At 40.1% G+C, this 15,674-nt stretch overlaps 1 protein-coding gene across 5 annotated transcripts in view; it reads right to left on the bottom strand.

Moving 5' to 3' along the window:
* Nucleotides 1-15,674, bottom strand: part of DIMT1 (DIM1 rRNA methyltransferase and ribosome maturation factor) — a 35,959-nt gene that overhangs the window by 16,519 nt on the left and 3,766 nt on the right. The window contains exons 1-2 of one of the 5 annotated variants that reach the window (XM_043978715.1): nt 4,435-4,564; nt 1,635-1,708 (exon numbers count right to left, since the gene is read on the bottom strand). In XM_043978715.1, coding sequence (XP_043834650.1) covers nt 1,635-1,703 — 69 coding nt within the window. In that variant the 5' untranslated portion in view covers nt 1,704-1,708; nt 4,435-4,564. The other 4 variants (XM_043978712.1, XM_043978714.1, XM_043978713.1 and 1 more) reach the window with 4 other exon arrangements.

Genomic DNA, 15,674 nt, shown 5'->3' with positions numbered 1-15,674 from the left:
CAACCCCAAGCATTTTTTTGGGCTGTCTCCCATGTCTGAAGTGCTCACCCTCCTTCCCTCCAACAAATGACCTCTCTGGCTTCCTTTAAGTCCTAACTAAAATCCTAGATTCTACAGGAAGCCACCCCCAACCCCTCTTATTTCTAGTGCCTTCCTTCTGTTAATTATTTCTGATTTTTTCTGTGTATATATATATATAGCTTCCTTCACATATACATATATACATATATACATATATACATACACACACACACACACACACACATATATATATACACACACACACACATATATATATATATATATAAATATATTTGTTTGCATATTGTCTTCCTAATTAGACAGTAAGATCTTTGTGGGAAGGGACCTTCTTTTTCCCCTTTTTGTATCCCTAGTGTAAACGCTAGGGTCCTTAGTATCTGGTACTAGCTGGTACATAGTAGGCACTTAATGAATATTATTTATTGACTGATTATTGGAACATCAGTATATAGTGATGCAGAGTAAAGAAAGCAGAGCCAAAAAAAACGACGTGCACAATGATTACAACCATGTAAATGAAGATAACATTAAAAAGCCACAAAACACAGGGATGCTATGATGGGTCATGTTGGTACATACCCTTTTCTTTTAAGAACTTACATAAATAAAGCAGGTAACAAATAAAACACAATCTTCTTTCATGCTGTTGTGCTGGGTGAACTGTGAATTTGTTTGGGTTTATCTGCTGTACCATCTATACAAATGACTACTAAATCTATATATTCACTATTCACTTCCTGAAATCTGATCCCACATAGCCTATTGTCCACTGAACATTTTCACCTGACCATCCCACAAGCATTTAAACTCAATATTTTCAAAAGAGAATTCATTATCCCACATCCACACCCCGCTCCCCCTCTCCCCCCAACCCCTAATACTTTCCTGTTTCTGTTAAGGGCAATTCTACCTTATCAGTCACTCAGGTTACAATTGTAGAATCATCCTTGCCTCCTTCTTCTCCTGTACTTTTACTCCTTCCCCCAAACTAATTCTTGCCAAATCTCATCCATTCTATCTCCACAACATCACTTACATAATTCTCTATGCTCTATTCACATTTTGCCAGGCCCATGTAGGCATCAGAGAGTGGTGGTGACGAGAGGTTCCAGCGCCATGGCAATGGCTACAACCAGTGGGTAGATCACTGTGTGGTTTGCAGAGCCCCAGGCCAGTGCCCGCCAAGGTTTATTTTTAAAATTCTAGCCAAAAGATGGGGTCATAAAAACCTCAAATAACAATTAATTCTTTACCATAGCTCCTGATTCAAAGATAAAACCACAGCTCCTTATCCAGGTACTAAAAGTCCTCCATGATCTGGTTCAATCTACCTTACAAATTACTCACTCCACCTCATGAACTCTACATTCCAGCAAAATGATTCTAACCGTTCCCTAAACTCAACATTCCATCTCCTGTTTCTGTGTGGTTACACAAATGTCCCACATCTGGGTGCATTTCCTCTGTCCCACTTCATCTCAAAATCTTCTCTTTCCTTCAAAAGTCAGCTCAGATACTAAAAAAGTTTTTCCTGATTCTTACTAGTTGTTAGTGCTGTCCCCTTCTTTCAACAAAACCCAATTTATACAAACCTTATCAATGATGCTATTAACAATGAGGGGATTTTTCAAAATATGCTGTCCAAGTCCAGTATTAAACATGACACCTATAGGAAACCAGAAAACAAATTTGTTATACAACAAATCATGTCACTACATCATTTGTAAAATGAAGGCTGCAAAGCCTGAAGAATGGTTAAACAAAAGTAGAAGATTCTTTTAGTAGAAGATGAAATCTACACCACCCCAAATGTAGGAAATAAGGATTATGACTTGAAAAACACTTGGAAAAACCCTGGACAGTTTGTGAGGCTGCTATATTCTGTATAGTCTTATTAATGGTTGCCACTGGGATTGTGTTTATATTTGTTATTGCCAAACACTGGCCCAAATCAGAAATGAAAGGGACGGAACAAGCTGCTTCCAAAAAGCTAAATAATATGGGAAATATTTAGAAGCATTTTTTCTTGAGGAAAGATGACCAATTCTACTTGTCTTTTGGAGAACAGATGAAAAAAAAAAGTGAATGTGATAGAATAATCCTGCTCCATAAGAAACAAGTAATATGAAAAATTATAAGAGGAATGGGAAGACATATAAAATGAGGAAAACTGAAATAGGTATAATCCAGAAAGTTATATATCTAACCACATTAATAATCTAAGTGGAAAGAACAAAAAAGTAAATTGAGCATTGAGTATTATAACTAAACTTCACTCCCAAAATACTCCTCCCTTCCTTATAGAGAATGGGAACTTTGGGTATGAAATACTATATATACTATCAGGCATGGTTGTTTTATTTCTTGGTTTTGCTCAACTTTTTTCTGTTTACTTTTTAAATTCTTTGTAACAAGGGAAGGAAGGAAGAAATATGAATGAAGTTGATACAAAAACAAAATATATCACTATTTTAAAAATTTTAGGTTTTTATAGATGTCCTTTTAAAAAAAAAATAGCATTCCTTCCCCTCCCTGTCCGAGAGTCATCCAACATGTCACTATATATATATATTTTTTTTTTTGCAGGGCAATGAGGGTTAAGTGACTTGCCCAGGGTCAAGCTAGTAACTGTCAAGTGTCTGAGGCTGGATTTGAACTCAGGTCCTCTTGAATCCAGGTTTGATGCTTTATCCACTGTGCCACCTAACTGCCCCCTATTTTTCTCCCCTATTTTTTTTTAATTAAATGAAGGTGTTGGATTAAATGACCTATAAGATTTCTTTTTCAGCCCTAACACCATATGAGAATGTGATAAAGAATTATGAAATCACAAGATTTGGAACTGGAAGGAATCTTACCTTAGTCCAATCATTTCTTTTGTTGTTGTTGTTGTTTTGGGGGTTTTGTTGTTTTGTTTTGTTTTGGTTTTTTGGTGAGGCAATGAAGGTTAAGTGGCTTGTCCAGGGTCACACAGCTAGTAAGTATCAAGTATCTGAGGCAGCATTTGAACTCAGGTCCTCCTGACTTTAGGGCCAGTGCTCTATCCACTGCTGCCACCTAGCTGCCCCAGTCCAATCATTTAACAGAAGTCCAACAAGAAAGATGACATGACAGATAATAAACAGCAAGCAAAGCCCAGATCCTCTATGTCCAATTCTAGTGCATACTTTTGTCTACTATATGTCATGTTGCCTCTTATATAGGAGAACTCCGTTCTTACTTTTCATATATAAAATCACTAATCTTGGGCCGAAGGGCCCTTAGAGGTTATATCGAGACCAACCCCCTCATTTTACTGATGAAGAAACTGAGGTCCAGAGAGGCTGAGAAATTAATTTAGAGATAAGTGGTAGAGGTGGGATCCAAACCCATGTCCTCGAACTCTAAATCCCTTGATTTTTGCACTTCACCATAAGCACGGTAACCTCTAACTCCCCTCTCTCTTTCACAGAAATATGAAACAAGAGGATGACCTCTGAACTCATGTCCCCCAACTCCAAATCCACTGATTAGAGGCAGGTAGGTGGCGCAGTGAATCGAGCGCTGGGCCTGGAGTCAGGAAGACCTGAGTTCAAACCCAGACTCAGACTCTTGCTAGCTTGTGCAACCCTTGGCAACTCACTTCACCACTGCCTGCCTCATTTTCCTCATTAATAAAATGGGGATAATAAACAGTACCTCCCTCCCACGGGGGTGCTGTTAAGGATCAAACGAGATAATAGCGGCTGGTACACACAAGGTTCTATCTCCTCGTTTATTCCCTCTTCGCTCTCTACTATACAAGACTCCCCAACCTCCTACCGTACAGACATCCCCGTAATCCCCAACGCCCGGGTTACTCTGTAATATTTTTAAAGACACCCGCATATCTGTCTCCTTTGTATGCACGCCCAGAGACTAGGGACAGTGCGGGGCACACTACAAGTGTTTAAGAAACGTCCGCAGACTTGCTGGTTGAAAGTGAGCCAGCACTCACGGGGAAGGGGCGGGGTAAGGGAGTAGGGGAGCAATTAGAAACTATGGACAAAATTCAGGAAACTTGACTGAGCTGGAGATTTAAACCAATCCCACCTGACGGCCGGGCAGTAAGGGGGCCTGCTAGGCTGAACAAGGCGTCCAGCCACGCCGAGCCGCTCACTCGCGGGGAACCGAACCTCAAAGCCGAGGAAAGCCCGGCAGGCTTCCCGGGCACGGGTACCAACTTCCGCACAACCCATCCTCCGGGGCGTCCTGGGGCGCCCGCATTTAGCACAAATCCCGCTGAAAGGAGGCGGGCGGCAGCTCCACTCCAGGAGTTCCGGGCCGGGACAGGGACGAGAAGAGGGTCGGGCCCCGGTACCTCCGTCGGTCCCTTCCTTCCCCCGGGCTCTTCTGCTCTCCCCTCCTCGCTACCTCTTACCGCCAGCACTCTTCTGCTCCCGCCGCTCCCGGCGCCGGTCGCTGGTCACCGACTTTGCTTTCGGCATCTTGCCTCCAGAGCCGAGCTCAGCGTGAGGAGACCCAGCCAAGTCACAGCAGTTCCTAGCCACGTGGGGGAGGGGACTCGGGAAGAGCCCGAGGCTCCTCCCCTTCTCTCCACCCCCGATCTTTTCTCCGCCCACTTCCCCATTCCTCAAAACTAGAGGGGGTGCCGGGAAGTGTAGTTTTACTCCTGAGATGGACAAGAGAAACTCGAGGGACGAAACCTACAATCCCCATGAAGCTTCGCGTTGCCGCATTCGGGCCCTTCGGATTGGGCGATACAAGGAGGAAGATGCGCTCGGCTAGACTGCGACTGCGCTGCGATTTGGGCGGGCTCTGTCCAGCTTCTAAAATGTCATTGGAAGCACCCTGTAAAGGGAGTGTTCTAGGCTCAGCATTACTTTCTTCCTTCCTCAGCATTCTCTGCCCGTGTTGGGACCGGAGCGCCCAGGATTCATTACCCTTTTCATTTTCTGGGGACCGAGAACGGGGTTGAACTTAAAAAAAGAGCCCTAGGCAGGCAGAGAAACCAACCCCAACCTATGAAATGGTCCAATAGAGAAATGCATTCTGTACCATTCTTATTGATATTAGCATACTTTGGATATACGTAATATATGTATATTTTTGTCTCCCTTGGTACGTTATGTTTCTGGGAGACAAGGACTTTTTCTTTTTGGGCGTTGTATTTTTGGGAGGTGGGGTTGTCGTATTCTCAAAGTCTTGTTGATTGAGGGATTAGAGTTATTCTTACACATTATGTATAAAAGTAAAGGAGAGGAGGGGCAGCTAGGTGGCGCAGTGGATAAGGCACCAGCCCTGGATTCAGGAGGACGTGAGTTCAAATCCGACCTCAGACACTTGACACTTAGTAGCTGTGTGACCCTGGGCAAGTCACTTAATCCTCACTGCTCCACAAAACCAAAAAAAGTAAAGGAGAGGAAATGGAATTGTGACAAAGAACTAGAAAATAAGGAGGTGCACATCAATTGAGGAAAGCTGAACAAATTATGGTATATGGATGAGTTGGAAAATCATTACACCTGTATGATATGATTATGGATTTGAGTCAGATTAAACTCTGAGGATGGGGTCTGGAAGTACCCAGCCCTGACCCAATATAGTTAGTTTAGAAGTTTATTGCTTGTCAAATTCTCACTGTCTCCTTTAAGTTTAATTGCCAATTATTTCTTTGACTTCCCAACATAGCCGAAGATAAATTTTAACCCTGTCATCCTTATCTTTAGAGACAGGGGCCTGGAGAGGGGAGTCAGTGGGAACTGTGAGATTTGAAACATCTGACTCTCACTCCCCTGTTTCCTTTTCCTTTGGTTTGACCTTGTTCCCCCTCCCCTTTTCCCCCTTGCTCCTGGAACACGTATGCATGTCTCCATACATTGATCACGAGCTGAACACGCACCTTGGATGAGACAGGATTGGATGTTAGATTGTGAGCTCATCCACCCTAGGTGTACGTGGGGACAGTCCTCTTCAAGATTACTATAAAAATCTAGAGGATTGGGCATATCTTTGCAAGACTTCAATGTGTAATTGGGTTTTGCCCGTCCTCATGAGGATGTAATAAATCTGTCTCTGCTTGACTTTGTGGTCTCCTTGAGTTATTTGGGTAAACTGAGGCAGTTTGCTCCATACAGATGGGGGCTCGTCCGGGATCTCTTTGGGGATCTTTGGAGACTCCCAGGAGCCTGTCCTTCTGAACAAGGACGTCCCTGCTGAGTTCAGCAGGTTCAGGGGTCTGGCTCTTGGTGAGGCTTCTCAGCATCCATGCCCGGAAAGAGAGAGAGAGACTTAAAAGCCAACCAGACACAGGGATGCCGGCTAAAGTAATGAGGAGTATCCGGATTGGTTCGGTCACAACGTGTGCACAGACCCAGACTGGTGAGTAACTGGGTGACCATTCAGGGGGATTTCTAGGAAGAAATCGGGGAACCCCTAGTTATCATCCTAAGGTCTGTTGAAGTTTTGCAGGGTTGAACAGGTCACTAGGACTGAATAGACACCCTGATACGAGATACAGAATTAACCTTAGGGTGCCCTCTAGGTCCTATTGAGTTTGCGGGGTTGAAAAGGTCTGGGGACGCCCAACCAACAATAGACACCCCGAACAAAATATAGGAACGCCCCTAGGGGGGGTTTAGTACCTGTTGTTTGCGGGATTGAAAAACTGGCTAGATGGTAGAGACCTTTTAAAGGTGGAGGTCCATGCTGAGCCAGGGTTGAATAGACATCCCGAGCAAAAACAGGAGCCCGGTGAGTTCAGGGTTAAAAAGTCCAGACCAGGCTAGGATCTTGAACAAAATACGGGTAGAACATCTAGAGTAGGGCAAGTTTAAAGAGCCAGAGGAGGCTGGAAAAAATCCTGGATTAGATAATTGGAAGGAGACCTTTTCAATTGAAATTAAAAGTAGAGGTCCAGGAGTAAAAATTCCATCAAAATAACTGTATTGACAAAAGAAGAAGAAAGGGAAATTGATCCCTGCAGTCTGGGTTAGAGAAGGGACTGAGAAGAGGATTGTAGAATTGTAAATTACTCAGAATTTGAATTGAGCCATTGGAATGTGACCTGTCTGCAGCCTTAGGTAAAAGGCTGCTGACCACAAAGGAGAAAGAGTGAGTGTGAAGTTTGTTCTTAGGGAACACCTAAAGTTTGTAATAGGAGATTAAAGAAGAGAATCCCCTGGGTCTATCTTAAAATAGATAAATGGGGTTATTTGGTGAGATATTGGCTAAGCTGCCACTTTGCTAGTTTCAGATGGTTTAAGTATGTTGAGAAGGTACGAGGAAGTTTGATTAAGTGAGAAGGAGGAATGAATGGTTAGGAAGTTGTTTGCTAGCCTACATGGTCTGCCCTGTCTGCATTGACTGTGACCAGGGGTATGAGAGTGAATAGTTGGGATTTTTGAGAGAGAGAAAGAAGGAAAGTAGAAGGAAAGAGAGAGAGAGAGAGAAAGAAGAAAGAAAAGAAAGCCCCCCCCCTTTTTTTTTCTCTTTTTCTGCTGTGGGGGAGGAGAGAGCATAAGTCTGTGCTTGGAATTTAGAAGGAAAAGTTTTGTTTAATAGAAGAAGCTACCCTTAGGAAAAAAAAAAAAAACAACTGGCTAGGTTAAGGAAGTGGGGGAGGAGCAGGGGGAATATTGCTGCTCTGGCATTGTCTTTCAGACTAATTTGGAGGACTAAATGTGGCATTAAAATATTCCTTTAAACTAGCAAAAGAAAAGTTTGTGTTATTAGGGAATCAAGAAGGGTAATTGAATTTGATTGGGCTATCTATTTAAGAAACTTTGGGAATCATACAAACTATATACTGCCACTTTAAAAATTTTCTTTTGTAATGGAACTGTTTAAGGAGAAACAAAAACAGGAAAATAGGAAGTGTTTAGATTAAGTGATTATGGGATGAATTAATACTAATATGAAATTATCAATGAGGTTCTATATGATACCATTCAGAAAACAAATTGAGGTTTAATTGAATTAATTCTGATTTAATTCTAAGTGAAATATATACTGTTCTATTTGTGTAACTTTAAGCTGACTACATCAAGGTGATTCGTAATATGTAAAGGAAAAGTGCCCAATAGTTTAATAGTTTATTGTATTAGAGATATGGTCAGATTTGGATTCTCTAAATTACTTTGGGTTATGAATTTAATTGAATGTGATAATGGTTTTTTGTGAAGTGGGCATAGTAAGAATATTCTTAGCTGTATATTAAGGCTTTAAGATCTAACAGATCCTCAGTAAAGTAGAGTCATTTGCTTTTTTCTAAAAGTTAGAAGCTTGATGGGATCTCTTTGTGAAATGTAATTTGGTATTACAGGGGGATGGGACTTGAAATCCTTAGTGCAGTCTCTTACCTTGAAGGACAGAAAGAAATGAAATCTAGAGATAAAAAAAAAAACTGGCAAAAGAAACTGCTGGATTACTTTAAGTTGTATTGTGATCTGGTATACTGTAGTTTGAAAGAACAACTACAACTACAACAAGAGATAATGAGAGGATTTAAAAAGGGGCCTAGTAAAATTTGTTATTATGATTGGAATGAGTTATTTGAATATTTCCTCTTTGGTTTGGAAGAAGCTGAAATTCCTCCCCACTGCAAACACTTTAGATGAGAGAGAAGGGGAGCAGAGATAAAGTTAAGCTAATTTGTTGTGATGGTGATTTGATATTGATAACAATCATGTTCAAACTTACTGTGATTTGTGAAATTGTGTTAATTAATGGAAAAAGCTTTTCTGGAATCCTGAATATCTGAATATTTGAGTTTCATTCTTAAGGTTTGGTGTATATTTCTATTATGAGAATGGACAAAGTGGAAGTTTGTTATTGTAACATTGAATTAATACTAGAACATCTAAATAATTAGTAAGCTATGAGAAAGATCTTGCTGTTTTGATCTGGATTTATTGGTGCTAAGTAATAGTTAAATTGGTGCCTGAACTTGTCATGTATGACATGTTAGTGAACAATAAGTAACTTATGAGCTATCTTGTATCATCTTAATAGGGAATCTGAAGTTTACTTATGTTTTTAATTAATTGGAATTAGAACATGTGTAGAAACACATGCAAACTAGTTGTCACTTTAAAGATGTTCCCATTGTTTAGAGGAATTCTGAGGACAGTATCTTATGTTTAACATCTAAACCCATTTTACCATGTGCTACTGTGCGGGGCATTTTCTAGTTTGTTCCCAGTATGCAATTTGGGATTGCTTACACTTATTTCAACCATTGCTTGTTATTGAGCATCTCAAAGCAGATTCATTTGTGTAGTGCTAACCTATGGATGAAAAGAGAAACCTATTTAAGTACAAGTATAGTTAATACTTGCTGTCTAGGATATGCGATCCTTGAGAAATGAATTCGCTTTTAGTGCTGATTATTGAGACTTGCTATCTAAGATGTTATGGGACTATTAATCATTATTGCTCTGAGTCTGACTCCAGTTATTACTATTAAGGAATGGTGAGCCATATGATTCATGATACCAGCAACCCTATAGGGGTTTTACATGTGTGCACTGCAGGTGGAGTTCTCTTGGGAAAAGATGGGAGACCGACTGTTTGGCAAAGGCTGAGGTAGGTGTCTCCTGACTCGGTTTCCCCAAATATTACATATTGAATGCAAACTTTCCCACCTGGCTGATGTTAAGTCTGGCATATTGCACTGGCTGTCTATAAAACTTCTACTGGGAGTTGGGAAGTACCTTTCCTCGGAGCTTTGTTCTTTTTCTTTTATGGCAAGTTCCTATAATCATGTCACTTGATAAGCATGAACACAATATTGTCTCTTCATCCCTAGATTAATACTGTAATATCTGGGTGAGATGCAGGTTTAAGATTCAAGCTATTTGGCTTAGAAATTCCAGTCCCTTTCAGAATCTAAACAACTAGAATGTATAAGCATTTAGCCTTGTCATCTGTCTGTTATTAGTTATGTATGTTAAAACTGAACCAGAGACATCTCAAGCCTGTTTCAAGAAAACAGAGAAGAGTAAAATATAGAATGTTTTGTTATATAAGTTTATTGTGTAATGTAGAAATAATATCTGTCTATAGAGCATGTCCTGTAATACAAACATGGTTTATTATGGACAACTTATTTGACATGCACTGTTTTGAAATTAATTGGTTAAATGTCATCCTAAGTCTTTTATTAGAATTGAAGTTAACTTGGTAACTCTTATGTAAGTTCATTTGTGGTCATCTTCTTACAATGGATATATATGTAATTTGGAAAGATTTAAGGGTTCTGCCTTTAGTGGCATTTTGAAACATTTAGATTGTATGGCTTGCATGTAGCAAGATAGTGGTAACCCTTTGATTTGTTGTAAATAATGTCTGTCAGATACAGAACTAGGTAAAGCTTTGAACAGCATGGGGCATTCATGATACCTTTCACTGGATGAAGGACATTTGTGAACAGCTTTTTGCTCCTGATGCAGGATCTGGGGGTTCCTGGATTCACTCTTTTGGTTTGCCCCTTTTCCCTATTGTTGTCTTTTAAAATTTTTTGTCTTTGTCTCTTTAACCTCTTGAGAGTTTGTTTTATCTAGGCTCAAGGCTTTCAGTTTTATGTTAGCAATTCCAGACTATATACCCCCTTCATCATCTGGACCAGGCCTGCAAGGATTTCTGCACCTTCCACGGTCAGCTCTACACACATATTCAGCTGAAGCAGTTACAAAAGAAGAGATCTTCGCCCTCTTTTCCCTTAGCTATTGGAAGGAGGGGTGGGGAAATGTAGTGGTAGCCTAGTGGGCATGAGTCTAGTTGGGGATACTCAGGCCTAGAAGAGGTCAATTAGAGATTACCCTTTCCTTGGATAAAGTTGGGAAACAGTTGTATTTGCTATTTAAATTTGCTTTGTAAAAGGTTCTAATAGGGGTATCTGAGGTCAAAGATGAAAATTGCTAAGTGAATGGACACTGGGAGCACATCACTGAAATTATAAAGAGGTTTTAAATCACATTTGTTGTTATAATATTGGTAGTTATTGACATGTATATGGTATATTGGGATAATTAATTAGACCCCAATTTACCTCCTGAAAGATACCTGTGGAACAGGATTAGGTATTCATTTGTAATTTTGGAGTTCTCCTTATACTTGTCCCTGTTTAGTCCCTTGCTTTATAGGTTTGATACAACGTGCAGTTCAACAGATGCAGCTGACAGGAGTAAAGGCCATGATCCTGAAACTTCACAAAGGAAAGACTGGTGATGAGTTGGACTTGGACTGATGGGCTGAAATCCTGCATGGCTGAAGAGCTCAATGACAGTGACTCAAATCCAGAATATGCTCTCTGAGCATAAAAGAAAAACGGAGGATTGTATGATATGATTATGGATTTGAGTCAGATTAAACTCTGAGGATGGGGTCTGGAAGTACCCAGCCCTGACCCAATATAGTTAGTTTAGAAGTTTATTGCTTGTCAAATTCTCACTGTCTCCTTTAAGTTTAATTGCCAATTATTTCTTTGACTTCCCAACATAGCCGAAGATAAATTTTAACCCTGTCATCCTTATCTTTAGAGACAGGGGCCTGGAGAGGGGAGTCAGTGGGAACTGTGAGATTTGAAACATCTGACTCTCACTCCCCTGTTTCCTTTTCCTTTGGTTTGACCTTGTTCCCCCTCCCCTTTTCCCCCTTGCTCCTGGAACACGTATGCATGTCTCCATACATTGATCACGAGCTGAACACGCACCTTGGATGAGACAGGATTGGATGTTAGATTGTGAGCTCATCCACCCTAGGTGTACGTGGGGACAGTCCTTTTCAAGATTACTATAAAAACCTAGAGGATTGGGCATATCTTTGCAAGACTTCAATGTGTAATTGGGTTTTGCCCGTCCTCATGAGGATGTAATAAATCTGTCTCTGCTTGACTTTGTGGTCTCCTTGAGTTATTTGGGTAAACTGAGGCAGTTTGCTCCATACACACCCTAAGAAATGATGAAAGGGACAGTTTCATAGAAGCCTGAGAAGTTACAATATGAACTGATGCAGAGTGAAAAAAACAGAACCAGGAGAAAATTTATATAACAACAACAGTGTAAGGAAAAATAAGGTTGAAAGACTTGAGAACTCCAATCAATGAAATAATCATCCAAGATTCCAGCGTACTGATGACAATGCACCTTGCTACCTATCTCCTCAAACAGAAGGGATAAACTAAAAATGCAGAATGATACATATATTTTTGGACAAGGCCAATGAGGAAATTTTATTTTTGTTTTTAAATTTTTTTCCAGGAGTGGGGAATGCTAAAGATGAGAGGAAAAGGGAGACCACCAATAGGGTTTCACGTGGACTTCAGCTCTCCAAAAAAAGAAAATAGATCAGATCAGAAGGAATCACAAATAATCAGGACAGCTTTGAGGATTACACAAATTTATAATATCCATTTTTTAAAAGCAGGCTCTACATAACAGAGATTTTTCAGTTTCATATAAAATCCTCTCTTGTTCTACAATTAATATGGAAATGCTCGTTTTAATTTTATGTTTGTTAAAATCAGAATTTTTTTTAATTAAAGAAAGGGGAGAGGGACTTCCTGTGCCAAGATAGCAGAATGAGGAAGCAACCCACACTGAAGCTCTCCCAGATTTCCCCTCCAAACCAACATAAAACTGCCTCTGAAACTGCCTACCAGTCCAGCAAGAAAGGTCTCTTTTACCTGGGTGGGAGGGAAGTGAGGTCCAGAAGCAGCAGCAGCAAAAGCTTCTGGGTTCACAGCAGGGGGCCTCAAGCAGGCCTCAGCCTGGGGCATTCCACCAGTGAGGCTCCACCCACCTGCAAACCAGCAGCTCCCTGGGCAGGTGATCAGTGTGGGCAGCATAGCAGGGACCCTCACCAGGCACCCCAAAGCTAGCAGAGACCACCAGGGAGGCTTTGACCCCCACTGTTGACCAGTCGTGAAGCCCAAGTTTTCACCCCTGGGACATCCCAGCAAAGAGACTGTTTCCAGGGCAAACCAGCACCAGGGACTCAGCCAATCAACAAAATTGCCCTTCTAGGGCCTGCTAGCCGTGACTGGTTACCATAGCAACCCAGCAGTAGGAACCCTGCCCCCCCCACACACACACATACACACTTGGTCAGATTGGAAACAAAATTACTCCTCTAGAGCCTGCTAATAGAGAGGCCCAGCTAATAGAGTAACCTATTAGCAAGGCACCACCCCTGGGGCAGACGAACAACAAGATCACTTCTCCAGGGCCAGACACCAGAAAAATGTTTGTAACTTTAGCAACCCAACAGCAAGTGGCTAAACCCTGAAGCCCAGTGAAAACCACCAATAAGAACCAGAGCCTCAGCACAAATCCTGGAACAGTTTAGGAAGAGAGCCCAACTGGAATAAAAATATCAAGGCACAAAAATGAGAAAAAAAATAACAAAAAAAAGCTTGACTATTGACAGTTATTATGGTGACAGGGAAAATCAAGGCACAACCATAGAGGAGGACAAAAGTAACAAAATGGCTATAGGTGAAACTCCAAAGAAAAATGCAAATTGGTCTCAGGCCCAAAAAGAATTCCTGGAAGAGCTTAAAAAGGACTTGAAAAATCAAATTAGAGAAGTAGAAGAAAAATTGGGGAAAGAAATAAAAACAATGCAAGAGAACCATGAAAAAGAAATGCAAAAATTTACTGAGGAAAATAACTCCCTAAAAAACAGATTTGGGGGGGCAGCTAGGCGGCGCAGTGGATAAAGCACCGGCCCTGGATTCAGGAGGACCTGAGTTCAAACCCAGCCTCAGACACTTGACACTTATTAGCTGTGTGATCTTGGGTACGTCACTTAACCCTCATTGCCCCACCAAAAAAAAACCCCAAAACCAAAAAACAGATTTAGCCAAATGAAAAAGGAAGTACAAAGGGTCACTGAAGAAAATAATTCTTTAAAAATTAAAATTAAACAAATGGAAAATAATGACTTCATGAGACAACAAGATACAATGAAACAAAATCAAAAAGGTAAAATTAAGAAGAAAATGTGAAATTTCTCATTGGAAAAATAACTCATCTAGAAAATAGATCCAGGAGAGAATTATTATATAATTATATAAGAATTATTGGACTACCTGAAAGCCATAACCAAAAAAAAAAACAACCTGGACAATCTTTCAAGAAATTATCAAAGAAAACTGCCCTGAAATATTAGAACCAGAGGGCAAAATAGAAATTGAAAGAATCCACCAATCACTGCCTGAAAGAGATCCCAAAATGAAAACTCCCTGGACCACCACAGCCAAATTTCAAAGCTCACAGATCAAAGAAAAAGTATTACAAGCAGCCAAAAAGAAACAATTCAAATACCATGGAGCTACAGTCAGAATTACACAGGATTTGACAGCTTCCACATTAAAGAATCAAAGGGCTTGGAATATAATATGCCAGAAGGCAAAGGAGTTAGGTTTACAACCAAAAGTCACCTACCCAACAAAGGAGTTAGGTTTACAACCAAAAGTCATCTACCCAACAAAATTGAATATATCCTGTTTTGTTTTTTTTTTTTTTGTGTGTGTGGGGCAATGAGGGTTAAGTGACTTGCCCAGGGTCACACAGCTACATCACAGCACTGTGGTGCAGTGAATAAAGCACCAGCCCTGGATTCAGGAGGGCCTGAGTTCAAATCTGGCCTCAGACACTTGATACTTAACTAGCTGTTTCTCTTGAGTTTTGTATTTGAAAAATGTGACCTTCAAATACAAAACTCAAGAGAAACATAAAAAGGTAAAAAAAAGAAACAAGAAAGAAAAGGTGTAAGAAATTTAATAAGGTTAAACTGTTTCTAGTTGTATATGATAAGAATATTTGTAGGTCTTAATAACTTTATTTTAAGAGCAATTATTTGAGCAATTAGGAGTATATGTAAAGAGAATGTGGTCATAAGATAATATTGAAGGGATGATAATATTTGTAAGTCTTAACAACTTTACTACATACTATATATATGACACATAGATAGGAAAATCACTTTAGAGGCTGAAAGGAAGATGGACTGGAATAGGAAGAGATTTGAGGCAGAAAGACCCACCAGTAGGTGGGTCTAAATATGCAATAGTCTGTAGCACATTAAACATAAGAGAAAAATATCAGGATAGTTATTTGTTCCAGGGACATTTCTTCCAGAGTTCCATTAGACAAGATTAGACTGAGATAATAATAAGAAATATAATGTAATATTTAAAAACCAAGTGTTGTTATTGTTATTATTATTATACAAGCAACCATGAACCTATGTATAGGGATTGCAGGGCCAAGTTGGTGATGAGACAAACAGAGGAAGGCTTCCTAGTTATAATTTACGTTTTCCCCTCCCTTCAATGGAAAACATGGTAATCTTTCCACACTCAAATACTTTCTTACTCTATAAAACATTCCCATCCTTTTCACTTTGTTGACCTTTCAGAGGAAGTCCCAAATTAAACTGAGTTGTTGCTGCTTAGTAGTCTGAATATTATTAGGGACAAGATAGGTGTCTTTGACTAAGTGAAAAAATTTCTGTACAACATAATTACAAGACAAAAATTATAGAGTAGGAAAAATACTATGGCCAATATGAAAGATAAAAAACTATATTTTAAAAATATAAGGAACTATTAAAAGATCATATTAGTAATGTACAGTCTCCAATGGATA

This window comes from Dromiciops gliroides, chromosome 1, assembly GCF_019393635.1.
Source record: "Dromiciops gliroides isolate mDroGli1 chromosome 1, mDroGli1.pri, whole genome shotgun sequence".
Lineage (NCBI taxonomy): Eukaryota > Metazoa > Chordata > Mammalia > Microbiotheria > Microbiotheriidae > Dromiciops > Dromiciops gliroides.
The sequence above is the reverse complement of the archived record's forward strand: the minus strand, read 5'-3'. Positions and strand labels throughout refer to the sequence as shown.